This window comes from Gadus chalcogrammus, chromosome 11, assembly GCF_026213295.1.
Source record: "Gadus chalcogrammus isolate NIFS_2021 chromosome 11, NIFS_Gcha_1.0, whole genome shotgun sequence".
Classification (NCBI taxonomy): domain Eukaryota; kingdom Metazoa; phylum Chordata; class Actinopteri; order Gadiformes; family Gadidae; genus Gadus; species Gadus chalcogrammus.
In genome coordinates this window covers 13,935,622-13,963,113 of record NC_079422.1, presented here as the reverse complement: position 1 = coordinate 13,963,113, position 27,492 = coordinate 13,935,622, and the positions used below count along the sequence as shown (strand labels likewise).

Genomic DNA, 27,492 nt, shown 5'->3' with positions numbered 1-27,492 from the left:
TTATAATATTTGACCGTATACGCAGCATACACAGAAAGTAGGTTGGCTCTCTTTATTAGGGAACAATAACTTATAGCTAACGCTAGTTTCCTCAAAACAAGAATCCATAACACTGTACAGGCTGACAGAGCAGAGGCTAATAGTTAGGGGTGTAAATCTCTGGTTTCATCACGATACGATATTATATCGATTCATTGGACAATGATACGATATTTGCCGATATCAAAAGTCTGCCGCGATACGATTTCGATTCAGGGGCATGCGATCGATATGAGACGATATCATATGCCCATTTAACACAACCTCTTACAATCACATCAACTCACATCAACTTAATTATAATTTCATCATTTTATTTCTTTGCTCTTCCGGATATTTAAAACAAAAAAATCCATTTTTAATACAAATAGTAAAGTGCCACATAATTGCATTTAAGTGCCAAAGGTTTTTTATGGCTTAAATTAAAGAGCCTGTAATGATCTTTCATTTTGAACGTAGACCATTCCCAACCTATCTGTGTGGATAGTTTTCTTCTAAAAACAAAACATCCCTCGGAATCATCTTGGCTGTTAAGATAAGCCGTCCGTGTTGCCAGATTGGGCACCTTTTTCAGCCCGATTTGGCTACTTTTAATCACGTTAGGCTGGAAAAACGGGACATATGCCCAATCTGGCAACACAAACCGAAACTAGACATCCTCGCGCTCACACATGTGCTCGCTGTTGCCTCGTTTAACCGGTGAATGGATACGAGCGGCTTGGCGCTTTGCGCAGAAATAGTTTCACAAACACCCGCGAAAGGAGATATATAATAATAAAAGGGTGTAATACTGCGATATGCATCGATGTTTGGCCGTTGCATCGATGCAGTTGGATCGTTCGCCAATCAATCGATGTATCGATCTACATCGATGTATCGTTACACCCCTACTAATAGTTAGCGCTGTCCTTAGGTTTAAAGGCTGTCGTCTCTGGAATAATGTTTAATCTCGTAATCCCACTCTGTTACGCATATGATTAATAAAAAAAATGGAAACACGTATCAGTTTTAAAAAAAACTTTCCCTCAGTAAAAATAGCAAAAAATCGTATTCAGATTATTGTCACTCCTTAAAACTAAACTGTTATTTACTTCCTTCATTCAGGCACACCTCCTAAAATCCTGAAGCTGCGTGAGGAGGCTGCTGACCATGTCGATCCCGCCAGAGGGAAGAGCAGCGCCTTCAACAGCACGCTGGCTGCTGTGAAAGGCATCAATAACCTGGGAAACACCTGCTTCTTCAATGCCGTAATGCAGGTCGGTGCTACAGGGGCAGCATTCGGCTGTTGATTAGGGTTGTGCCTAGGGTACTTTCTGGGCATTATTCAAACACTGAATCATATTGATACATTGATCTTTACCACCAGATTAATATTGCCAACAATGCACACCACACACTAATCGATTTACACTCCTCAACAACCCAGTCCTGATTTTTAAACCCGGAATTGATGAAAATTGTAAAGGTGAACCCGCAATCAAATACGTGACTTAATTAAAAAACGACATTAGTCACGAACAAATTATCCTCATGCATTTACCTGTTTAGTGTGTGCTCAGCACAAAAAGTCCCTTCGGACTTCCAATGATTTCCAAAAAGGCAGTCCTGTTGTTTGTTAGCATTACTTTGCTTGTCATCACTTTTTAATGAGACGAATGTAGCTGTAAAAACTTTAAATGCACATTTTGGAAAACATTATGAATGGTGCCTGAAACCCGACCATGATTATCTTCTAGAGAGCTGATACTTCTGCTCAAACTCATGATGGTTGTATTGGGTAGTGATGCAGTTATTGAGAACAAGGCCATTCACCTGCCCACATACGAGTGGCCCTCATTGGACGCACAGGGAATTCACATAGCATGGATCCACTATTCACCCACTGGTTGTGTTGTGCTGGCGGCATGCTTTGCTTGCAACAATGTGGTGTTTTTTCCCACCATTTTGTTCAAGGTCTTCTTCTTGATTGTATTTCCTGTGAGCATACTTTATACATTGCTTGACCTGTCTCTCTGTGTCATTGTACCATGCACTAAAACATGTTCACATGCTGTCACACACAGACACCCCCACCGATTCAGACCTGCACGCACACACACATTCAGTGTTTCTCAAGACTTGTTGAATGCATACAAGTCTTGAGAACTCATTACCAGCAATTCTTAGGCAAACACGATTCTACAAAAACAAACATCGCTTGAAGGGAAGGAAGAAAATGCTTGTGTAACATGAAGGGACAATGGCTGCTTGGGTCTAAACCCCTACCAAGGATACTCCATTCACATCTCTAGCACTTGCATCCACATTAAATGGAAGGCCTCCTTTAGAGGTAATCACAAAATCACAGTTTAAGTTCCATGTCGGCTTGTTTTCAGTTGGTCTCATTGATTTACGCTGAGGCTAGAGCGCAAGGACGGGAAGTCAGTGTTGCCAGATTGGGCAGTTTTTCTCACTCAATTGGACTACTTTTTACAACGTTCAGGCAGCGTTGTCAGATTGTGCATGTTTGTTTACTCAATTTAGACTTTTGAACTCTGTTCAAATCCCTTTACATGATATAAGCCATTTAACGTTTCTTAATGTCTTAATCTATGTGGCTTCATTACAAATATTTTAAACCTCACTTTGTACTACAGCACTCATCGCATTCTCTGCAGGAAATGCATTTTCTATTTAGGTGAGTGCTGCATGCAGCACTAAACTATTGTTCTTAAGTTTTATTCTTCATTTCCTCTTTATTATTCTCTACAAATTTGGGACCTATCTCCTTCCTCGATTTTTCACCTAGAGATTTAAAATGTTCAGAATAGCTTGGAATCGCTCGCTTCTTTTTAGAATATTTAAATATTTTATACTTTTTAACATATTCTACTTTTAAAATACTATATATTTTTTAACAGGGGTGTTAATGGGAGGATGGCAGAGCCGTCCTCTGGTACTTCAACTGTTTAAGACGTAACTAAATCAACCGTTTATCTTTGTTCAAATTATTTAACAAATCGACACACTTTAGTTTCATACTGGCTTTGTTTTCATCTGTTTTCATTGAAGATGTCTGCCCATTCTGACACTCCTATTTCTTAAGACATCGTAACTCAATCATTTTTCAACCGTATACCTTCGTTCAAACCATTTAACAAATCTACACACTTGTATCTTCAATAATATCCAAACATAATTTCGATATCATTTATACTTTATTCAGTATCACAGTTTTAGTTTCATACCGGCTTCGTTTTCGGTTGGTCTCATTGATTTACGTTGACGCTGGACCGTGAAGACTTTTAGCAGTGTTGCCAGATTGGGCAATTTTTCCCTCCGGATTGGGCTACTTTATGAGGATGTTCAGGCAGTGATGCCAGAGTGGGCGGTTTTTCCCGCCCAATCTTTTTTACCTCACTTTGTACTACAGCACTCACCGCATTTTCTGCAGGAAATGCAGTTTCTAGTTGATTGTCATTGTTGTTATTTATTAAATTATTGGTTTGGGGCATTATATCTGATCAGGCTTGCACAACAGAGGACTTCCACTTGTGTTTGCTTACGATACATTTGTCCTGAACTATTTATAATTGCTTTATAATTGATAATTTTATTTAGCAATCAGCACGAAAACAATCCATTGTGACTAACTCAATGCTGTCCCTTGTCCTTAGAACTTGTCCCAGACCCACATGCTCATTGACCTTATCCAAGAACTGAAGGAGAAGGGCTACAAAATGAGGATCTGCCCCCCTGCAGAGAGCAACCTGGTACAGTACACACTCCGAGGCAGTGAAACCTAATCTACCATCCCATTTAGCCTTCTTTACCAGCCAGCGCTAGCAAGATATCATAAAAATATACCCTGGTTGCTAGTGGTGCAACGGTTCACGGGTTAGCCGGGATCCGTACGGATCAACCCTCACGGTTCGGGACGCAAGTGATCCGCGGATCGGCTGATAAAGAAGAAAAAAAGTTGTGCGTTTACGTGATCAGCGCATGTTTAAAGGACAATTCCGGTATTTGGCACATTGAGCCCCCGTTCTGGTTTGTCTAGGATGAAATATTGTGGTTGACACACCGAAATGTTGACTATTGGTCCTGTCTCAGATATTTGGCTCATTTCGATTCGTCCCTGCCTGCTTCAGAATGGCTTGCTTTGGGCATTCACAAACCTGTCCTTGAAACAACCCTAAACGTTTGTTTTAAAAAATGTGCAACTCACCGAGTGGTTAGTGGTGTTCGTTGATGTTCCTTATCAAGTATCGTAGCCAAATACAGTTTCTGTCATGTTTTATTTGTCGTTTCGTAAACCCCATTGAAACGGAAACCGGACCGGAACCGGAAATATGATGTTTATGTTTGGCTGTAGTCTTTTCTCCCGGTTCTCTGTGCTTCCTTTGGACACCGTTTTTTATTATTATTTACTATCCATGTTAAAAAGAAGAAGGAATAATGCCTCAGATTGCACTTAAATTATTTTTTCTAAGTTTTTATTTTATGTGGACACAAGCATTTTTTTTAAAATATTTACTATGCAAGAATTAATACCTAATTTTTCACTTTATTTTGTTTTTACACATTTCAAGATTTTGTTTAAAGTCGAATTGTCTGGTTATCTTTTTTTGTTGTTGTTGATCCGAAAATGATCCGACCCGTGACTCAAAAACCATGACACGATCCGAACCGTGAGTTGTGTGATCCGTTGCACCCCTACCGGTAGTTTTGCCTGTTATTCTATTTTTCCACGTTTAGATGTTTGTAACCCTGAAATCTTTATCATGACCGGTTGCATTCAGATAAATAATAAATATTTGCAGATTCGGCATCTACTTCTATGATTAATATTGCTATGCAAACAAGATTAACCAAGGTGTGATGAATAACCACATGACATGTTGTGTGTCAACGTAACTTCCTTGAAATTTAAAGTATATCATCATTTTCCAGTTTTTGTATTTCAATTGTTTCCAGAGTCTGCTGACGGTGACGCTGCCCAGCCCAGAGCCCTTGACGTCGGCCATGTTCCTCTTCCTTCACACCATGAAGGAGCCCGGGAAAGGACCGATCAGCCCCAAGATCCTCTTCAACCAGCTGTGCCAGAAGTAAGTCCCATGGTGCCACGTGCAACCTTCTTCCTGTCACACAAGGCCTGCCTCGTCATATTAGTTGTATTGCAGCATTGTTGAATGCTTGATTCTGATTGGTGAATAATGTCCCAAGCGTGTGCATTAATTTTTTATAATCGGATAGGCTGTCTCATATCAATGACGTGTGTCATGATTTCATCACTGGAGGGAGGACACTAAAGACCATTTTAAGATCCCCAATAATGGAAGAAGCTAGCCTGTAAAAGGCAAAAATAATCATGAAATAACAAATTCACTAACGGGCATAATTGTGCACATGCTGCTCTGTATACAAGGGGTAATGGTGGGGTTGCCTCAAACGGATGATCCCGCAGGCCTTCATCCATGCGGCAGCAGCTTACATGCCCATTTGGTGTCCACTCTAACCAGCAGCAAGGCAGCCCACCTAGCACCTGGGCCAGCCCTCCTCTTGGTCCTCCTCTCGCGACACAAAGCCGTGGACCAACACACACGTAAACACACCGCAACGTTAACGCACCACTAGCTACCACGCAACGTTAGCGCACCGCAACGTTAACGCGCCACACAAATGGATGCAGCTAGTCGTTTGTTTTCTTCCACCGTTTGGTCCACCTCCACCTCCACGCTGCACCACCTGTGTCATGATTGATCTCCGGCAGGCTCTGTGCGGCGCAGTGACAGGCAGAAACGCCGGCCCGGAGTGCTAACCGCTCCGCTACAGGCTGACAACCCGGCTGGCTCCCTTTCATGAACAAAGTGCATTGCGTTGCTTGGCTGGTTGGCTTCCTCTCTGAACGTGGTGCACTGCTGGTTTGGTTTGCATGTGTTTATCTGAGCATGGAACCTGCGCTGTGCAGTAGTGCAGGTCGCTGGATCCCACTCTTGGCTGTCGGGACGACTGGCTTCATCTCTTAACGCGGCTTTGATTTGAGTCATCGGCTGCAACTCGTGTGTGTGTGTGTGTGTGTGTGTGTGTGTGTGTGTGTGTGTGTGTGTGTGTGTGTGTGTGTGTGTGTGTGTGTGTGTGTGTGTGTGTGTGTGTGTGTGTGTGTGTGTGTGTGTGTGTGTGTGTGTGTGTGTGTGTTCTACAGCTACCACCTCACCTGCTACCACCACAGCCTGCGGCGCACACTGCATCCAGTCATGCATGCAGATGGAAGGCGTGGTTCACTCACGTACACACATGCTTTATTTTCTTCCTTTCCGCTTGCATGCATTTGAATGCATACAAGTCTTGAGAACTCATTACCAGCAATTCTTAGGCAAACACGATTCTTCAAGGAGAGCCATGAATGGGATTGCTTGATGTTCAAGAGTAAATAGGCAACCACTTCGAAACACGGGAATACATGACATATACACATATCTCAAAAGTGCCTCAAAATTAATCAAGCCTGCCATGAAAAATTGTAAACCCACGAAATCTTAAAAAAAAAACGTTAGCATTAATAAATGTACAGTATGATCATGATCGTTGAGTCAGGGCTGCCTCATCATGTTTGCAGTAACTGCAATGTAAAAAACGTGTTTATCGTTCCATTCATTCACGGTTTGCTTAAAGACGGTCTCCACCTCCGACCAGCGATGTGCCTCTATGGCACACACAGTCCAGCCCTGACCTGCGATGCCCACTTCATGAGATGGGTCAAGAGTTACTGTTGTATTGGGGGACCTATTCTCTCCCACACGCTGACCTTGGATGGTTTTCCTTTTTCGTGTGTGTTTGTGCGCACATTTGTTTGTGCTGGAATGCATTAGTTTGAGCTGTTTGTCCACGAACGTGTGTGTGTGTGTCTGTGTGAGGGCATGTGTGTGTGCGTGCGGGTCTGAATCGGTGGGGGTGTCTGTGTGTGACAGCATGTGAACATGTTTTAGTGCATTTGCATTCACATGTAGAGTAAACGCACATCATGTATTCCCCCACGACCAGCTGGGTACCCACTGCATGCTGCCATGGGTCATGCCAGGCCTCTTTCTCTTTCCCTCTCGCTCCATGCCAGCTGGACTGGTCTGGACTCGGACCCATGCCAAGCCCAGTGGTTTGTATGGTCAGCACCAACACAATCTCTGGTGCCAGAGAGGGTCCCAGCTTGTACCCAGACCTCATTTGACTTCAGTCAAATGAGGAGACTGAAGTCTATTAAGTTGTGGCATGAGGGAGAAAGGGTCTGGCGAAATGATGGTCTATTGAATAGTGAAAACAACTTGTCCTTCTCGTATGCATCTCTTCGATGCTCCATTACATGCATAAGGGGGCCAACACATTTTTCTCTACCCCCACTTTCGTCTATGCTTTCCTTTTCTTACTTAAGCTACAGAGAAGGACGTCCATTCTCTTTCCTTCATTGTAGTGTGTTTTTGTAGAGGCTTAATATATCCACATCTTTCATGAGAAAATAAAGTAGCACAATGGATGAAATAATTATTCGTATTCACACTGTATAGACCAAGAGAGCATACATCGACAAAAATATAGGAAAAATAGTCTTACATACAGCACACAGTTTGAAGGGCTTCTCCTACTTCAGGTTGAGCGCTAAAGCCTGCACATTTCCTGTAGCACACACTCCATAACGAACGCTGCCTGTGCTGTGGTCAATGGCTTCCATATAATTTAATCATTCAATAATATTTCAAATGAATACATCTGTTTGTGTGTTGGTGTTTCTTTTATATCAACAAGCCGATGCCATTGGTCTTGTTGGCCATTCCGTTTAGTTTTGTGCTTCAAAGAGAAACAAATTATGATGTTATTGCTAACAATAAACTGTTGGAGCTTCCATTGAAGACCTTCAGTGCTGAAATTGCCAAATATTTTCCTTAATGGCTCTTTGCCATGCGAGATGTGACATTTGGAGGATGTTCAGAGGATCGCTTGGTGGCTCTTTGTTTTCGTGTGAAACAGTTTGGCAGACAGAAAATGTTACCTTTTTATGACTAGATTTCCAATCCTTACCCATGATCTTGAAAACTTAGGATGAATGGCATTCATTGAATCTATAAAAGGTAAAAAGGACTGGTAAAGTAGTAAAATCGGTAAAGTAGAAGTTTGTCTGTCAATGTTTGCCAGTATCCATCACATCGGTAGTGATTGTCACACTAATTATTGTGATCTTTGCATGGGCTGAAAGTGTGTGTGTTTGGGGAGCTGGAGGTTGGCGAGGGGGGCGGGGGGTTGTTACCTTGTGTCTGGTACTAACTCATCCGGCTATTAATTGTGTTAGCAGCGCAGCTGTTTGTGTTGGCCGGGGCCAGATTGGGAACAGTGCTACAGGGCCCTTCTGCTTCTGCCCTTCCACTGGGATGAGCTTCCAGACTGCTCCGTTCCCAGCAGCCCCACTTCAGCTTCTCTCGCTCCTTCTCTTTGTCTCTTTGTCCGGGATTTGGTTCTCTCTGCACTTCGCTTGCCACTGGCCTATGCAGAGGCTGTGTCAAATGTTGTACCAGTCTCAGACATGAGCCATGCAATGGTGTGCACAGATCATGTGCAGACCATAGCGGTTCTCTAGACTCAAAGACTAATTTTGTGTTTCTTTTTGTGCTTATGAATTCATAATAATATAACAAGAAAGCAACACTAGGGAAATAAACCGAATATGCATTCCCACCGCATAACGCATAAAATAATCCATAACTTAGTCTAAGGAGACATTCCTCTGCATGCTCATTTTAAATGGAATGAGTTGAGTGAGGGGAAGGAGACGTTTGCTCGCTTAACGACTTGATGACCTCCTGACCCTCAGCGTGTCAACAATGATACTAGAAACAACAACGATCGTGAAATTCTACCAGTGACCTTGTAAACAGCCTATTGAGAATGCACCAGTCTTATGAACGCAGGTTTAGCATCGACAGGCTTTTTACAAGGCTTGGATTATAATGGATACTCGGTTTTGTGTCAGCTCTTTAAATGGTGTTGGATGAGGTGGATTGACAAGCACACACACCCATGGTATGTAAAGTGCCTTGGGTGTTGTGAAAAGCGCTGAATATATGCACCCACAAAATGAACACGATAAATCTAGTGAGTGCAAAATGCATTCAAAGAATGTAAGAGTAAGAGTCACTATGAAATAAAAACATTTGTAAGTTAGTATACGTACAACCACCTCATAACAGGTATTTGGCATGAAATGAGTAGATCAATCACATTGTTGGTTGGTGGGTGAGGCTCTGTCTGAAGATGGTTGGATTTTTGTACCATCTATAAATCTTCCAGCGCAATCTCTGTGTTAACTGAAGGCATCACCAACCAGTGGCATGCCTCCTCTGTAAGGGTCGGGCCTGTCAGCCCAACCGGTTCTCTGGTTATGTGGATGACACTGGCCAACAGGTTGTCGTGGCTACAGCCGTAATGGCCCCATCTGCCCCCAACATCTGCCCCCCACATCTGTCCACCATGGACAGCCAAGGAGACTGCAGTCCGCTTGATTAGGCTGGGGGTTCATGTCAAGGATAGTGGTTGATCAGGTGTCATTTTGACATGACCGCAATTATCCGCTGAGTAATTTTACTTGGGGATTAACTAGGATCAAGAGTAGGTAACATGGAGGTCGGACCTTGGATAACCAACAGCACAGCAACATTCTGAATATAATGGGATCCTATAGGAAATCATGTCCCAAGGGACATTTTGACTTTAATATTGATTTATTTTTATTAAATCGCTGTTTTCCTACACTACTGTTGATGTCTGTGTGCGAGACATTCAGTACCTGGCTGGAATCTCAGGGCTGCAGAGCGTCTGATGTGTGAGCACCGCAAGGCTGACAAGACGGGCTGTCCACCCCTGGCGGGTGGCATGATAGCCTTTTCTAACCCTGTTGTACCATTCTGTGCATGCAGCTTGATTTCCTTGTGTGTGTGTGTGCTTTCTCTCTGTTCATTAAGTGGAGGTCGTAGGTGGAAGGCTCCGCACTTACTCATTAGACTGGCGATTTGTCTCTGTCAGAACCTTGTTTTCTATCATCCATTTGTCATGAACGTAACATTTTTTATATTTTGTTTTTGTGTTATCTTTTGTCATGTAGTTTCATGGCCTCCTGTTTGCCTGGCTTTTAAGTGTGTTATTGTTCTATGCAGGGCTCCACGCTTCAAGGGCTATCAGCAGCAGGACAGCCAGGAGCTCCTGCACTATCTACTGGACTCTATACGAGTAGAGGAGACCAAGGTACTCACTCACTCAGACACACACAGTCTCACACACACGCGCGCGCACACACACACAGTCACACACAGTCACACAGTCACACACAGTCACACACAGTCACACACAGTCACACACACAGACACACACACAGACACACAGTCACACAGTCACACGCACAGTCACACACACACACACAGTCACACAGACACACAGTCAGTCATACGCCTTCATTCTCAACCAGCATGTTTTCATGCGTTCCCCTCCTGGTACCAGGTTTTCTTTTATCTTCTGTGGGTTTTTGGCAAGTGTGCAAAACCCTGCCCCTTGGTCACCCCTCACCCCGCCCCTCCGTGAGCCAGCCGACCAGGGACCCCCCAGAGGGCTCCTTTTGAGGGGCAAAGCTGGCCTCTGTGGCCCCACCAGCGGCTGGGTGAACCCGGGATGGGAAGTCGGCGGGTGTGTGCATGGTCAGCCCGGTGCCTTGGGGGGGGGGGGGGGGGGGGGGTGCCCGGCCGCAGACAAATTAAAACTTGTGAACGCTGACAGTTGTGCCACTTAGGGGACGTGCAAGTGGTGCAAGCGGCACCATTGTGTGTTCTTGGGAAACCCACAGCTGCAGGGCCGCTTCCATTGTGCTGGAGGCGCCCGCCCTCACCCCCTCCCCCCAGACACACACACACACACACACACACACACACACACACACACACACACACACACACACACACACACACACACACACACACACACACACACACACACACACACACACACACACACACACACACACACACACACACACACACACACACACACACACACACTCTCTCTCTCTCCTGACCCCATCAAGGAGGAATAGCGGGAGGAGGTGAAGTCTACCCCTCTTCCTTCACTGAGACATTCTACTGCAACGAACATTCACTCGCGGATGGCTATGTGAGTCCTGAATGTCTTTACCGCAGACCACACCAGTTTTAAAGCTTCCGCTATAACACATTTCTGAACATTCTAGAAATTGTATAAAGTAGATATATTTACACATATTTAGAGCCTGCAAGGTAGCAATGCCTTAGCTGGGTTGATCACTCAGCAACCAAAGTAATTTAATGGGTTATCATGTGAAAATATATGGCCACAATGTTTCACAATCTTTGTGTGTGTGTGTGTGTGTGTGTGTGTGTGTGTGTGTGTGTGTGGCCGGTAGATCTCCAGTGGGCGTCGGCGACCCAAGTGCACCCCTAAGTGTTTGTGTTGATTGGCCATTAGTATCAGAGGATCTAAATATGTTAATTTGGACACAGTCAATTATCACCAATTAGCTGAGACGATGGGTCTAGCTCTCTCAGGGCATGGCCGGTCCTTCTTAACCCGTCTTGGTTTGAGTTTCCACCCCTCTGCCCCTTCTCCCACCAACCCACTCCCCCCCAGCCCCCTCCTCTTGGGTAGCGCGTGGGACAGCGACCGCTGTTGCTTTAGTTAGGGCGGGTGTGGGGGGTGTAATTAATTAGCGCGGGGGTGCGCTCTGATCCTCTGACTGTCTGACTGGGGTGCAGGCTGGGCTCGGATTAACAAGGCATTTTTGACCTAAATAGCCAGTCCAGTGAGTGGGTTTCCTGCATAATGGGTTGTTTTGGAGGACGGCGGTGGTGGTAGTGGGGAGAGGGGGGAGGGCACTGGTTTAGGGGCGACGGTCACAGACCACGGCCAATTATCTATTGATTGGTGCATCACTGCGGTTGTGTTCTTCTTCACAGCTCCCTCGCCAACACACTCACTGACCATGTCTCCTCCGATAAGAGGATTCCAGTCAAACGACACACACACACACACACACACACACACACACACACACACACACACACACACACACACACACACACACACACACACACACACACACACACACACACACACACACACACACACACACACACACACACACACACACACACACACACACACACAGAGAGAGACAGAGAAAATGCTAATCCTACCCTATACGGTTACATACACATGCACATTCAAATGAGAACTCTGCATGTTAATGTTACTGGACATGCTCATTGTTTATTTTACTTTTAATGAGGTTTTAACTAGGTGTACTTGTCAAATTGAGTACAATCCTAGTGTGATATTGTAACTCATGGGTGTAATGGAAATCACTCACCCAATCCCAAGTCTGCGGTTTTAATGATTCTGCAAATTTGACCAACATCAATGTTGCGTATATTATAAAGCACTTGTTTTTAACACACGTGTACATTTTGTGTTTGGCATTCACAGAGAGTAAAGGCCAGCATCCTCAAAGCTTTTAACAACCCTACAGAGAAGACTGCAGATGAGGAGACTAAACGACATGTTAAAGGTAGTGTTTCCCCTCTCCTACCCAAAGCTTGGATCAACAGCGCCCTCTGTTGGCATGTATTGGCGAACACAACTCAGAATTGACCCCTTTTGGAACATCTTTATAATTTATGTAATGTACATGTACTACACAAATAACAGTATGTTTCCACAGTTAGTGAAAGACTATTTTAAACAGAACAGAAAACATTCATTGAAATGGAAAGTGCTTCTCGTTTTTATTTTTTGCTTCAAGAAAATAGAATCACTTTGGGGGTAATTAGCTTGATGGCTAACTAAAAGTGTTCTTCAATACAGCGTATGGAAAGGAGGGTGTGAAGCTGAATTTTGTGGACCGGATCTTCGTGGGGGAGTTAACCAACACCATCATGTGTGAGGAATGCGGGCATGTAAGTCGAGTTTGGAGATTAGGTCAATATTTCAACCTGATGACAATGTCTCCATGGGTGAAGAGAGCACCCAGGATTCTGAAAGTCTGTTGCCTACTGACTGGAAGGAGCTCAATCGAACACATTGTGACCTTAAATAAGCATATTGTCAAGCTTGTATCGTCTTTATTCGTCCACCATATTAACTATAAGAACTATTCTGTTTTTGCAGACTGCTTGGTTATCCAAGCCTTCTTGGTGCATCTCATTTGTCCATTGTGCATATGCCATTTTCAATTTTTCTAACTCTTGAATGGGTTCAAATGAAGAATCATCCAATTGTAATTGTTACGGATAATTGTCATTGTGTTCGCGGTATTGCCCATGAAAAACCCTGGGGAAAAAAGCAAGGACCAACTTGAACTCAAACTAAATAGATAGATAAATTGAAATCTAGGCGGGTAAGGGCTGTAAAAAGTCAAGGCTTGTACAATCCTGTGTTTTTTTCAAAATGTCTCCTGCTATCATAAGAAGCAGACATTCCCTTATCTCGAATGGTTTTGTGATTGGTTCCTTTATAGATCTCTACAGTGAAAGAGGCCTTCATCGACATCTCTCTTCCCATCATTGAAGAAAGGGTGAGCCTTACGATACACATCAATAAAAATAATTAATAAACTATTAAACCAAATGAATACATATTGATGGATACATTCATTAACTAACACAGATATGCTTATATTGTGTGCATTGCTTAGTTTTTAGTTTATTAAAGGATTATTGTTTTTGGCATTGTTTGATATGCAACTTTTCTGATAGGCCATGTCTGCATTTCCATTGACCTGAATCTGCCTCTTTTTGCTGGTCAGATTTCCAAACCGTCCAACCCTGGCAGGCTGAGCAAAAGCCCCCGGGACCAGGATGTCCACTTCCTCCAGTCCGACGCAGTCCACGCTGCTGCCCCCGCCCTGAGCAGGAACACTAGGAAGCCCAGCAGCCAGGTACCTCCACCACTTGGATTTCATGGTGGCCCCGGCTGCGTGTATATGAGTGCAACTCTGGTGCTAGCTCAGCTTTGTGCAAGGAGTTCTTCCTTGCCCCTTGCCCTGTGAAGCCCTTGGAGACTGTAACAGTGTTGAAGGGCTCTTCAATTACAATTGTCTTGACTCGATCATTCTGCAACAGAAGCATCCGCTGAGGAGGTCTTCAGGATCGGTGGAGGAGGAAGGAGCCGACCGGCCCCACGAAGATGAGGAGGAGGCCCCCCTGGCGGCGGCGGCGGCGGCGGCGCGGCCAGTGGTCGGGGCCGGTTCTCTCCTGAGCCGCGTGGGGTCGGTCGGCAGCCACTCTGACTCCAGCGACAAAGACCCGTGCGCCCAGGACAGCAGCAACGACGCCGACAGCGAGGCCTCTGAGAGCGAGTGGACCCCGCGGCCCCCCTCCAGGTACGGCCGCGCGGGCCCGGCGCCACCCTCTCCCTCGTCGCCGAGCCCCCCGCTGAGGCCCTCCCCCACCGGCTCCGTCGCACTGCCCCGGCCGGGCGGGGCGGTGGAGCAGCTGGTCAGCGCAGTCTCCAAGATGAACCTGGGCCCCTCTTTCCCCGGGGAGGGCTCCCCGGCGGCCCGCTTTCCCGCGGAGGACACTGTGGAGAAAGCGGCGCCCCAGGCCCGAGACAACCTTCACCACCACCACCATCAGCAGCAGCAGCAGCACCCGCTCCCCCAGGGGGCTTTCCAGGCCCTCTCCCACAGCTACACACCCAGCTCCAAGGAGTGCTCGGTGCAGTCCTGCCTGCACCAGTTCACCTCCGTGGAGCTGCTGATGGGCAACAACAAGCTGCTGTGTGAGAGTTGCACCGAGCGCAGGCAGAAGACGCTGCGCAAGAGCGGCTCGGCCGGTAAGAGCGCTGAGCGTCATGGGGTTAGGCCCCAGAGCTTTGAAGGACAACCAAACCCCGGCGCTACCTTTTAGATTGGTTTGCTGTGCAGAGGACTCCCTCTGTAGGCTAAACAGAGGCTACTACATGCATAACCTGGGATTGGCCGATAGGGTTATCTGCTGATTAAGCATGGTTGCGACACACCGTTCCTCCGTTTACAGGGGTTTTGGTCCTCCTCAAGTCACAAGAGCTTTTAAGATCTTCAGGAAGAGCTTATTAATGTGATTTCTCATATAAATGTGCGAAGTTGTGCGCTTACTTACTAGACTTGCCCTTTGTAAAAATGATGTTCTTGCACAGATAAAAGGTCTGAGAAGGTCTACACCAGCGCTAGGAAGCACATCCTGATCTCCTCGCTGCCTCCGGTGGTCACCCTACACCTGAAACGCTTCCACCAGGTAGACGGCGTTAGGACGCACTGCATTAATGATGTTCAAACTAAAGACGCTTATTTTTGTCATGTGGTGTGTGCATGAATGCGTACTAACTCTTAATACAATAAGGTTAATTTACAATGTATTCCTAGTGCAGTCTAAAAGTAGGGATGGGAATATCCCAACCACACGGTTATATATTGTGATTATGTAAGTATTGCGATAGCATAATTAGTTTGTTGTGTGATTTTATCTTGTGTGTTGATTAATTTACGGGTGTAACATTGGGGTTCAGATTCTACAGTCAGTCGTGTTTGTCATTGTTTTTTAAATGGCACAACAAAACTGAATGTAGTAAAGTGCGCAGCAGGACCATATACTATAGCGCCATCTGCAGGACTGTGCCATTCATTTGCAGGAAACGTTGACAATGCTGGTTTAAAAATAAAATTGAGTCAACCTGACAAGTATAGCCGTCCAAAAATCCTGATACTAGCATTAAATCTATTCATCCCCACATCCCCAATTTAAAAGTAGGCTTGACATTTGGTGTAATGTGTGTTTCTCCTCCCAAGGCCGGAATGAACTTGCGTAAGGTGAACCGCCACGTGGACTTCCCCCTGGTGCTGGACCTGGCTCCTTTCTGCTCTGCTACCTGCAAGGTTCCCCAATGCAATGCGCTGCACCACACACCCCAGCCTACAACTCTAAAACATAAAAACATTCATGTGTTTTGAATTAGAAGTGCTCCTGCAGCATGAAGAAGTTGATCGGAGGAATACGACATGGTTGGCACAACTGTGAGAATTCAGAATTACAGTGCATTAATTATTGTTTGTTTATTATTCATTTATTTTATTTCAACCTTATTTTACTCTCTTTTATGAGACAGACCTTGCCAAGGCTTCAGCAGCATACAATCAAATACAATGAAGCACAATATACAACACTACATGAGAAACATTATTTGACGCGTTTTAAATGGAGGTTAATCCAGCTACCAAATCCCTTGAAATTATTGACTAATTTAAGCATTGATGATTAAGGCTACTGTTGTTGATCATGTTGTTGTTCCGTATCTTTGCCTTTGTTCCTGTGGTTGTGGGGGTTTGTGTCGTGGCAGAACCTGGGTTCTGGGGAGCGTGTTCCCTACAGCCTGTATGGCATCGTGGAGCACAGTGGGTCAATGCGCGGGGGCCACTACACGGCCTACGTCAGGGTCCGACCGCCCCAGAGGAGGGCTGAACACCAGCGCAGGAATGCGTCAGGTAAGGGTCCCACTAGTCTCACAAATCAGGGCTTTCAATTAATCTTTTTCGATTATTAATTTAAAATCTGATTTAGACGATCTTCAATCTAGCGGATCTGGATGTTTAACATTTTTACGCTTCATTATTTGTTTGGACCAATAATGTTGGAGAAGGCAGGGATCTATAAGCACCTAGCTAATAGCGAAGCACAAACTTGGCCAGCATTAGTAGTAAACTTCAAAAAAGTGTCTGTAAAGGTTTCTAATCAACACTGTGTAGCCTTGCCATTATAGAAAAACACTTGCATTAAAATCCCTTTTTTAAAGCCTCCACTCACGCAAACGCCTTTCTTTGGTAGAAGATGTCCATATCTAGGAAACAAGGCATGTCTCAGTCCCCTGCAGCTCCCTGCATTGATTCTTCGCTGTCCCTGCATTTTACATTCAAACCTTGTAGATGTCATATCCTACAATGTATTTTAGCTAACCATACCCTGATAATAAAGTGTGTTTTTGTGTGGGTGTGTGTGGGTGGCCAGGTGCAAGAGAAGCCTCCGGCCCTTCTCAGAGCCAGTGGGTGTACGTCAGCGACACCACAGTGCAGACGGTCCCAGAATCCAGGGTCCTCAACTCTCAGGCCTACCTTCTGTTCTACGAGGAAATGCTGTAACGAACCCGCAACGTTTCCAGTCCATTTCGTCTTTTTCCTTGCATGTCTGTCTTTTTTTCTTTCTTTTTTTACCTGTTGTCAGCATACAGCCTGTACTCGCTCCTTCTACTGTACTTAATCGGCAGACTATTGAAGGAGGAGGGACTTGTTTTTTTTTTTACAAATCAACTCTTTGGGCTTCTTCTATTCCTGCAGCAGTTTTACAAGCAAGGGGTGGATACCTGTCTCTTCGTGATGCAACAGTGATGCAATGTTTTAAATGTGAAGTGGAGTAACTTAAAGATTATTTTTATTTTTTACAAAATACTATATAATGCATTGAACTATCGCTTCATCTGCGATGCAAGTGAGGACTGGCCGGCTGAAGAACTGTAAATGCTTCTATCTGACAGGACATAAAGTGGTGTTGAACTGGAGTGCAAAGAGTGCAACACCTTTTAGGTGGCTCCCAAGGCCTGCATAGAACTCGTACATGCATGGGTTTGCAAAATAACAGCTGTTTTCAAAAGGTATTCTGACATTTATTTAAAGAATTGTGTGTATATTGAGAAAGAAAAGAGTATTGACTTGAAGAAGTATAAGTACAGCAAAAGGAAGTGGTTATTTGCAAGGTATGGTAGAATGTATTGCAGATTTTTGTACATTGGAATGTATGATTGTATGACTATCACTTAGCTTGCCCAAAAAGGGATTTTGTATCATAAGAACATCTGTCAGAAAACCATTGCTTTTGGTATACATGTTTAATAGTTGTTCCATCAAGGGCATCCATCTGATGCATGATGGTTCACACTAAATAAAGGATTTTCCTTTCTATCAGGCTAACAAAGCACTTCTGTCTGCACTAGGTTTTAACTCTGATCGTATCAGTATCCCAAGTAGCAAGCCTGCCGTTCCTCTCAATGTCAGTTCATAGCTCAGGCACAACTATGGTTACAGAGTAAAAAAAATGTCTTGTAAAAAAAAAAAATAGTATTTAAGCTGAAGCCTTACCAAAAGAAAGTTGTGTGCATAGGCTCATTGTATATTGAATGTATATTGCTTAATCTTAAATAGACAAAAAATTCGATTTTTTTAGGTGATTTACCTCTTCAATACATGCATAGAAAACAGTCAACTTTTATTTCCCAATGGCCCACAACTCAGTGCCTATGCTTCAGGTTAAATAAACATGCATGGTACAAGGAAGACCATGATTTTAAAGAGGAAATGTGAGATACCGACATTTACGTGTGGTGGCAGACTCGTGCAGGGTTTGTACCCGTTCATGCGCAATTTTTTTTTGGATTGTTCAATTCAATGTAACTGTAAAACAGTTGCTGTGTGTCACATCACGTGAATACAATAAAATAAAACATCTTATTTATGAACTTCATATTTTAAATGTATTTTTTTTGGTAATTGTGGTAACTATTTAGATGTTCAACTTCACTAATACTACTATGTACGCCAAATGTTTTCCTTTTAACTAATATGATATATAATCAATTAGCAATCATTCTATTGTAGTTGTAGGAAGAAGCTGAAACATTGCTCTTTTTCTGGTGTTAACTAACGATCAGCAACAATCAGCCTATTATTTGAGAAATTCAACAAATATTCATATTTTATGTCGTATTTTTTGTTCTGTAGATATAAACATTCTTCCAGTAACCTGCACACGTAGGCCTACCCCTAGGTTACCCTTATGTCCACGGCTGGGGATAACTGGACTCCAGCCTGTGCGGAACTATATCTGCCTCATCCTCAACGTTGGCCTAAATGTCACTGATGCCCTTTATAGAAGATTGCGTGTGTTGGGTGCGGTTTTTCCTTGCTGTCTCTCTGCATCCCACAGTGCCATATTCAGTCCATGGTGACTGGCGATTCGGCGTGACAGGTGCGAAGCAGCTCTGTTTTTAGGGACATGTCGCCGGCTGGTGAAGGGAAGGTGGGTGTGGAATCAAGAAAAGGGCAACGTCCAAAGACATCGGATCTGTCCGACCTCCACGCTGAATCTGTTGTCACGCTGTCGGCGCGCAGTATCAGGGTGTCACTTGCCGCCACCAACAAAATAACATTGATTCGGGAATGTCTATTTTTTAAATGAGGGCCGTTTCACTGCTGGTGCTTCGTTTCGATTGGGGTTGTTCTGCTCAAGAAGCCCATGTGATTTGATCTCCCGCCTCGTCCTATCTCCAGATGAACCATGCTCGAGGTCGGCGTCGCTGATGAGCCAGGAGGAGTAGCCTCCAGCAAAGAAACAAGGGCAAACGTTCTGCCGTGACGTCACCCTGTGGATTCTCTCGTCAAACTCTTCAGCGTGCATGGACCCCAACCTTTGGTGTCCACCATGACACCAGTTTGGACAATACCACACCAAACATGGAGCTTAGACACATCTGTAGACACTTAACACATTGATGTTTTCGACATTCATTCCATTGATTTTCAAATATGTTACTTTTTAGAATTACATGTATTCAAGTCCTTTATTGTATACGGAAGAGGATGAGGGACAAATTCTGAGGTCTAAGTTAAAGTCAGAATTTAAATCAGAAATCAACAATATTTCACATGTGATATAATCCTCTTACGTATCCGTAACTACAGCATGTTTGATAAGTTAAAGTAATTAACACATGTTTGGGATTTATTCACTATTCTGTTGACTGTTATATTGAACTGGCTATCCAACAATTGGCCCAAGGTAATGGATGTGTTTCATAACATCCTCTGAATACTTACGCTTAACAATATAAAGAAGTCCACAAATTATATATCTATACTATTTTTAGAACGCGGTTAGCACAGTTAGTCCCAGACACCGCTCCATAGCTCTCACTTCCTCACAGGCGCTGTTTTCCTGCGCATGCGTACGGCGGACCGGGCAGCTCAGCGGATTGGGTAGTGACAGCGCTGGCCCACGTTGGAGCCATTTTGCTTTCGATCTATGATTTTCAATCTAACCAGTGCAGCAAAACCTGTTTCTAAAAGGTAGGAATAGCTTAATCTCGCCGCTCCCGAATGCCATCGCCACCTCCTGGTCCTAATGCATGAAGGACTACTAATATAAAGATATTCCGATGTAAATCAAGTAGATGCTAGATAGTAAGCTAACGGCTAATCTTGTTCCCACTTATACTGGTGTTGTTTAGCTTAGCACCCATAATGTTAGCTCTTCTGTGTCCAGGGGGATTTGTGCTCCCAGACGTAGTTTCCCCTAATATCAAGTTTAATTAGGTATTTGTTCTCTAATATACTTAAATATCTGAGTATTAAACAGACGTGTTCAATTTGAATCAGGTAGTTTGCGGTATGGACTGTTGACGAATGTAATCCGTAGCAATCGCTAATGATCTTTCTCCTAGTAAAAAAACAAAAACATGCTTGTATGTTGAATCCTACATGCGTCATCAATAAAATTGTATGAAATGCAAATATAATTGAATAATCATTCCACTGCTGAACACTCGAACGCAGCAGAGCATTACGCCGTGAAAACAGATGTGGGATCAGGGAGGACAGCCGTGGCCGCAGTGGCCTCTGAGCCAGCAGCAATGGATGCAGTCCTTTCAGCACCAACAAGATCCAAGTAAGCCAAAAGCCGAGGATAAGTACAATATGTCATATACTCATGGGGTTTCCAATTTGAGCATTATTTGATCGACAACGATGCAGCATGTATGTCAGTATTTATCCTAAAATCCAGACCATTTGTGTTGTGCTGCAGGTCAGGTCGATTGGGCAGCCCTGGCCCAAGCATGGATAGCCCAGAAAGATTCGACAGGAACCGAAGTGCAGAACACGATCCAACCCAATGGACAGGAGGTCCCCGGCATAGACCCCGTCCCACAGGGCAACCATGGACCACCATTCCCGAGCAACCAGTCATTTGGCAGAATGTGGCAACCTGGTAAAAATACATATGATGCATAATATAAAGTTATGTTTATTTTACTTTATTTGTTATCCCCAGCCCTTATAAAGATACAGTTCACTATTTGTGGCACTAGCAGACGATGGCTACGGTTACTTTGTTTTAATAATATGCCAAAAACACATTTGTTGTTGCAATATAGATCATAGTAAATATAGGGGACCAGTCTTTATACCTGAGTTGGTAGATTGACAGTGGCATTTTTTGTGTGGGTCGGACAGGGAGAAATGCTGGTTAGATATGGTGTGTAGGTAAGCGGTAACACCCTAACTTAAACAAACAGGCTATTATATATTATTATTATATCATAATAACTAGTGTCCTTGTGGCACTCTAGTGCAACTGTAAGGGTGGAATGGTAATTAAAACATGATATCCTAACTATTTTTGCGGCCGAGCCAGCGGTTGAGACTGAGAAGAAAAGTATTTATATCTGTATGTGTTGTGTTGATGGGAGTGTTACAGTAGCAAGCTTGGGTAATGTGAAATAACCTTTGACTTTGGGTACATTTCTTAAAGTTTCCAGAATCCCAGTGAGGCCGACCCCTCCGCTTCTGTCTTGCCCTTCATTCCCAGAATGGGGAATGCAGGGCCAGCCCCCTCCACCCCCTCCGCCCCCTGACCAAGTGTGGATCCCCCCCGGCTCGGGGCCGATGGAGGTGGTGAACCCCAGTGAGGACAGCAACAGCCAGGACAGCCTGGAGTTCAGCTCTGAAGCCCGCCACGGGGTTTACCCCCAGAACAGCCATGGGTATGGGGCTCAGCCCGACAGCTACGCCATGGCCCCCATGGCCATGAACCAGTTTGATTATCAGGTATGCAGAAGCCCCGGTAGGATCGTTTGAAAGCATTTTGGTTTTTAGTGAGCCTGCTAAGTATAAAAGGCGGGATCCGGTTTTGAAAACTGCCGGGTACTGGTGTCTAGGGCAGTTCTAGTCAGTGCTGTCTTGATGCTGTGCAGAGAATGTTCGCTTGTTGACGAATCCGGCATGGTGGGGTAAAGTGCTATCATCTTTCTTTATTAGTTATTTACTCTTTATTTAGATTGTCAATGCAAGTTATTTCCAGTGATATGGTAACAACCTCCCAACCCACCCCCATATTTAAGGATATGGCGACTACTACGCAGCTACTGTAGTGCAGAAGTTTCTGTATCTAATGTAACGTTAATTTTTAGCGTGTGCTTTTCTCTCTACAGCATGGGGCTGCACCTTCCTTCGGCCCCACGCCTCCAGGCTTCCATGCTCCCTACTGGCAGGGTCCTCCCCAGAATAGGCGAGACAACAGACCCCCTGGCTTCAGAGAGAGGCCAAGGTCCCCCATCCAGCTTGCCGTCAAGCAAGAGACCGCAGCAGCATTGGGTAAGTCCCTAAATACACAGTACAGCCCGCTATTTTGCTGGATACTTCCTCCTCAACTGCATATATACCTTGGATGGTCAATGCTTAGTTTTGAGAAACGTAACTTCAAAATAAGGAACTAAATGAATAACACTATTGCCAGCCAGTTTGAGTTTTACACAATGTGTAGAACTCTGAACGCATTCTACACAAAAGAAAGGCGTTGTAATCAAATCTTGCAAAAGACGTTTCATTCCAATCTGATGCCCTTCGTAACAAAAGCAGAGGCAGTGAAAAGGCGCACGCTGCCTGCGTGGATCCGTGAGGGCCTGGAGAAGATGGACCGGGAGAAGCAGAGGAAGATGGAACGGGAGCGGATGGAGCAGGAGCGCGCTACACTGGTCAAGGAGGAGGAGGAAGAGCCAGAGCAGTCCGGCGATGGGCCTCGTGTACCACGCAAGAGCAAATTTGTAAGAGACCACCTTCTGCTTTACTATATTACTTTACAATTGAACACGTTTTGTAGAGATTGTCCTTGCACCTTGAGGTAGCTCCCTTTCTCTCCATTTTAACGATGTAATGTTTGTTTGCATTTGTATCTCCACTTTAGCCAAGCTGTGTAGACCGTGAGAACGCTTTTTGGATTGTATTTCTTTCTTTGTATTTGTTGGGGTTTTGTGCCTACAATGTGACTAAATGTTGTGAACATCCGTTGTTTCATTGAAGATGCTCGATTAATGGGACCGTTGTGTCCTCTTGTGATCATGCCCCATTGAATCTAAGTACTTTGCTGTCAAGAAGTGTAAGGAATTATTTTCCATCGCTGAGCTCGACTATGGGTGCCGCTGGAGAGCAAAGGCATTTTCTCAATCCGCAACACCGACTATTCCTTTGTTGTGGATACGGTAGGACAGCGACGACGAGGGCAATGGCGAGGAACCAGAGGAAGAAGAGGAGGTGAAGTCCTCCATGAAGAAGGAGTTTGCCAGCCGAAGCCCATCCCCTCCTCAGGAGGACAGTGAACCGGAGATGACGGAGGAGGAGAGAGACTTCCAGCTGGTCAGTGTTTCAGTGTGTCACGGAGGAGCCACCCTGTGTACACGCACACTCTCCCCTGGGCGATGCCAGCCTTTTTAATGACTCCACCCCCATTCCCCAGATGGTCATCACCAAGACCCTACTGACGGAGATCCTACTGGAGGTCACGAATGAAGAGGTCCAGCAGGTGGCGAGGGAGACTCATCGCAAAGCCACTAAAGGTCTTCTATCGTCTTCTAGCTCTCACATCACTTGTGCCCGGCAATGGGACATGTTCCGTAGAAACCGGTTCTCTCTCTCTATTCCGATTTTTCCAAGATGGATAGATGTTTGCCTCTAAAGCAGGATGCTTTAAAATGAGACCCTTTTGGGAGTATCACTATGCATTTTAAACCATTCTCTACTAATGTGTTGGAACCAAAGAGAATGATGCCGGGAATTTTGGGCGAGAGTGCGGCTCTTGGTGTATTTGATATTTTGCCCACTGGCTTTAAAGTCTGGATTAATTGGTGTAGTACGTCATTTGAATCAAATCTTATTGTTCCAATTATTTTATCAAATCCCACAGTTTGTGGAAATCCAACCCCACAGATACTTGCAGGATATCTGTGGGTGCATTAGTGCAGAACGGTTCTCTCCCAACTCTGACAGTTTGACTTGGATTGTGTGGCCGACGCCTGTTTGTTAACTCTCTCTCTTTTCTCCATTTGTTATTTTTGTTTCCTTTTTGTTTTGTTTTCAACGACAGCTCTTGTGAATAATGCGTTGTCTTGACATCCCCTCCTCTAGCGACTCTTGCCTTTGAGAAAATGGTGGCTCTATGTGTTTTAACATGTTGTTCCTGTTGTTGATGTGAATCAAAGCTCCTGCAAAACAGCTGGCACAGTCAAGTGCATTGGCTTCTCTGACTGGTCTGAGTGAGTATCCCCTTTTCTGCTAGTGGGTGGGTGGGTTGGGGGGTGGTGGCTGTGTTTAGAACAAATGGGGTGGGGAATACATAAGGTCAAAGAGGCAAAAGAGCTACACTTTATGCCTGCCTTTAGTCTTCCGGGATATTCATGCTGTTATTCCACCGTTGCTAGCAGCATGCTCTTTAACAACATGTTTGGCTTTCGGCTAGAGTTGTATGCAGATCATGTGTAAGTGGACAATGGGTTGTGGGGGGGGGGGGGGGGGGGGGGGGGGCGTTGAGAAACAAACTGTGAGACTAGCTCTTGCTGTGCCGTGCTGGCGTTCAACAGTTTCGGGGGGGGTTCTGTTCACGGCAGGCGGCCTCGGCGACTATGGCTCGGACGAGAGCGAGGACGAGCGCAGCGAGCGGGCCTCGGAGTCCTCCGACACGGACGAGGAGGAGCTGCGGCACCGCATCCGCGAGAAGCAGGACGCCTTCCACCGCAAGGAGCGGGAGGTCCAGCAGCAGCTCCAGGACAGGCAGGCGCTGGAGACGTCGCTCGCACGCGGTGAGGATGCGCCCGCGTGGACCGCGTCCTGTGCGTTCCTAGCCTTTAGTTTTTTTGACACACTGCACTGGGGCAGACTTTAACTGTCTGCTCAACGTTTGGATCAAGGAGTATTCTTGTTGAGTGCACTCCTGGAGTAGGGGTGGGGGACGAGTGGGCTAGCCAGCAAGCACAGCACCCCTGTCATTGAAGCACCCACGTCGTAACGTCTTATTTCGTTTTTTTGTTTCTTGCAGATGAGGCGGCAAAGGAGAGACTGAGCAGAGAAAGAGGGGAATATGGCGAGGGTCAGTCAGAGGTTTTACACAAGCAGGAGGCGAGGGAGGCAGAGTCTTCAGGGGAGAGGCGTAGGTCTCGTAGCGAGAGGGAGGGCAGCGAGGCCCGGCCGCAGGGCCACAGTGGGAAGGAGCGCTCTGGCCGGGGTGGCGGGGGCAAGTCCCCCGCCAACGGCCGCAGCAGCAGCTCCCAGAGCAGCTCCAGCCGCACCAGCAGTCGCTCTTCATCCTCCTCCTCCTCGTCCTCCTCCTCGCCGTCCTCGCGCACCTCCTCCAGGTCATCGTCGCCGCGCAGGAAGAGGAGGCGCAGTCGCTCCTCTTCCCGCCGGGCGCACCGGCCCAGCCGCAGCCGCAGCCCGCCCCGGCGCCACGAGGAGCGGGTCGACAAGGCCAGGGAGCGGCGGAGGAGCAGCGCGGAGCGGTCCGGCCGCCGCGCCAAGAGCGAGCGCAGCGCCTCCCGGGAGCGCAGGGGTCGCCGGAGCCGTTCCCGGGATCGGGAGAGGGAGAAGGAGAAGTCCAGGGCCAGGGAGAGCCGCAGCCGGGAGCGAGAGAAGGAGAAGGAGAGGGAGAGAAAGAGGAGCAGGGAGCACAGGGAGAGTAGCCACAGCCGCAGCAAAGCTAAGAAGGCTTCAAGCAAGGATAGGGAGAGGAGGAAGGAGAGGAGTCGTAGCCATGAGAAAGACAAGCGGAAGAAGGAGAAGGAGTCCGATAGGAAGAAAGATAAGCCCAAAGCTAAGGAGAAGGAGAGGGAAAAGGGTGCAGAAGAGAATGGGAAATCTAAGAAAAGGAAGGAGAGCGATTCTCATGCAGATGACAAACCCTCTCGGCAGGATAGCAAGGGCAACAAGAAAGGCTCGGCAAAATCTAGCAAGAGGCACTCGGACTCTGAATCGAGCAAGTCCCCCACCCCTGAGGTTAGCAAGGAAAAGAAATCCAAAAAATCTAAACGTAGTCGTTCAAGGTCAACGGAAAAATCGCACAAGTCTGGTAAGAAGGCAAGCCGCAAACACAAGTCTAAGTCACGATCAAGGTAGTATTCGTTTTTTCTCTCTAATTTTTCTATTGAATGTTTTCATTGTCAGTTTGACTGTGGTTTTGCTGACAACATATCAACCAATCATTTTGAAGAAACAAATCAATAGCCCCTTTCAGTGCTCACTCCAGATTCACTCCACTTTCTTTTGTCCATGTTTGCAGAAATAAAAAAATTCAATTATAAGTACTACAAGATGATTCCATTACGGGCAGAGATTAATTTAACCATACTTTGGATTTTTTTTAAATTTTTTGCTTTTTCATAGGCTAATTGTGGAGAATAATTTTTGTCTTGAGAATATGAGCAGCTGAAAGGCACTTAACATGTATACCTGCCTTGACGGGTTATTTTCTGATTGGAAATTAAGGAGTGTATGGAAACAGTTGTAGCATTCTTGTATGCTACCACATTAATTAAATGCGAGGTGGTTTGGGTTGTGATTTTGTCAGTGTGTATGTATGTGTGAGTGAGTGAGTGTATTTATGTGGGGGTAAATAGTGCAATACTAACATCCTGTCTTGTTATTCTATCTTATCTTTCAGGTCTACGTCCCCCTCGCGCAGGAGCAGGCGCTAATAAGTGTATCGCTTGATCAGTGCACTTTAATATTTGGGTTTTGTTTTAGTTTTTTTATTCCGTTCGTTGAGCAGGCCTGTCTCATTATAGAGGCAACGATGTAGGTGAACTCTGCTTGCCCCTTCCTCCCCACCCACTCACATACCATACCGTTCAGTTCTGTAAATACATTGTTTTTAAAATGCTGACTGCACAAAGAGAAGGACATTTTGGATGCTTGGGTATTTTTGCTTGTATCATGATGCAAAGCTTAAAACTTAAGTGGACTTGAAATACTCTTACAGCTGTATTGTTTTAAAACGATAAGAGGATTAACCCTTTTCTGAACATTAATGTAATTAATTGTCCAATAAAACTGATTGTCCGTTGTCTTGTCTCACTGCTTATTGGGTCATCTGCCTTTCATTTGATTTGACTGATCGTGGTTGTTATTGCACAGCATAGGAAGATTTTATTAACTACAGGAAAGTTCACCTGGGAACCGGGTGGATCTGCAAGCTATTTCTAATGGCACTGGCATAATACGGTGTGATGCAGGCTACATGAATGTAAAAAAAATCATAATTATGTCCAAACGTTTACTGTATCCAAGGTTAACGTAAC

The 27,492-nt window shown here is 45.3% G+C and overlaps 2 protein-coding genes across 6 annotated transcripts in view; both read left to right on the top strand.

Moving 5' to 3' along the window:
• The window catches only part of usp45 (ubiquitin specific peptidase 45), a 30,780-nt gene extending 11,251 nt beyond the window's left edge, over positions 1-19,529 (top strand). The window contains exons 6-18 of one of the 3 annotated variants that reach the window (XM_056603171.1): positions 1,144-1,295; positions 3,696-3,791; positions 4,996-5,126; positions 10,215-10,302; positions 12,565-12,646; positions 12,943-13,034; positions 13,595-13,651; positions 13,883-14,014; positions 14,199-14,910; positions 15,253-15,350; positions 15,902-15,988; positions 16,450-16,594; positions 17,115-19,529. In XM_056603171.1, the coding sequence (XP_056459146.1) occupies positions 1,144-1,295; positions 3,696-3,791; positions 4,996-5,126; positions 10,215-10,302; positions 12,565-12,646; positions 12,943-13,034; positions 13,595-13,651; positions 13,883-14,014; positions 14,199-14,910; positions 15,253-15,350; positions 15,902-15,988; positions 16,450-16,594; positions 17,115-17,245 (2,003 nt within the window). In that variant the 3' untranslated portion in view covers positions 17,246-19,529. The remainder of the gene's footprint in view (positions 1-1,143; positions 1,296-3,695; positions 3,792-4,995; positions 5,127-10,214; positions 10,303-12,564; positions 12,647-12,942; positions 13,035-13,594; positions 13,652-13,882; positions 14,015-14,198; positions 14,911-15,252; positions 15,351-15,901; positions 15,989-16,449; positions 16,595-17,114) is intronic. The other 2 variants (XM_056603172.1, XM_056603170.1) reach the window with 2 other exon arrangements.
• A 528-nt stretch (positions 19,530-20,057) lies between these two features.
• pnisr (PNN-interacting serine/arginine-rich protein) lies at positions 20,058-27,285 on the top strand. Of its 3 annotated transcripts, none has more exons than XM_056603168.1 (12): positions 20,058-20,221; positions 20,711-20,819; positions 20,958-21,140; positions 21,684-21,979; positions 22,363-22,525; positions 22,787-22,974; positions 23,414-23,563; positions 23,664-23,763; positions 24,406-24,459; positions 24,811-25,002; positions 25,239-26,307; positions 26,856-27,285. In XM_056603168.1, the coding sequence occupies exons 2-12, from the start codon at positions 20,732-20,734 to the stop codon at positions 26,887-26,889; spliced, it is 2,517 nt and encodes an 838-aa protein (XP_056459143.1). In that variant the 5' UTR covers positions 20,058-20,221; positions 20,711-20,731; the 3' UTR covers positions 26,890-27,285. The 3 variants fall into 3 exon arrangements, with proteins under 3 accessions (XP_056459143.1, XP_056459142.1, XP_056459144.1); XM_056603167.1 differs by having other exon boundaries at positions 20,060-20,221; positions 20,708-20,819; XM_056603169.1 differs by having other exon boundaries at positions 20,061-20,221; positions 20,708-20,819; positions 21,741-21,979.
• The last annotated feature ends 207 nt before the right edge of the window (positions 27,286-27,492 follow it).

Coding starts and splice junctions, on each gene's coding strand:
- pnisr (XM_056603168.1), top strand. CDS start 20,732: ATGTGGGATCAGGGAGGACAGCCGTGGCCGCAGTGGCCTCTGAGCCAG. Junction 23,564..23,663: donor AGGAGAGAGACTTCCAGCTG/GTCAGTGTTTCA, acceptor CCCATTCCCCAG/ATGGTCATCACCAAGACCCT. Junction 25,003..25,238: donor GGAGACGTCGCTCGCACGCG/GTGAGGATGCGC, acceptor TGTTTCTTGCAG/ATGAGGCGGCAAAGGAGAGA.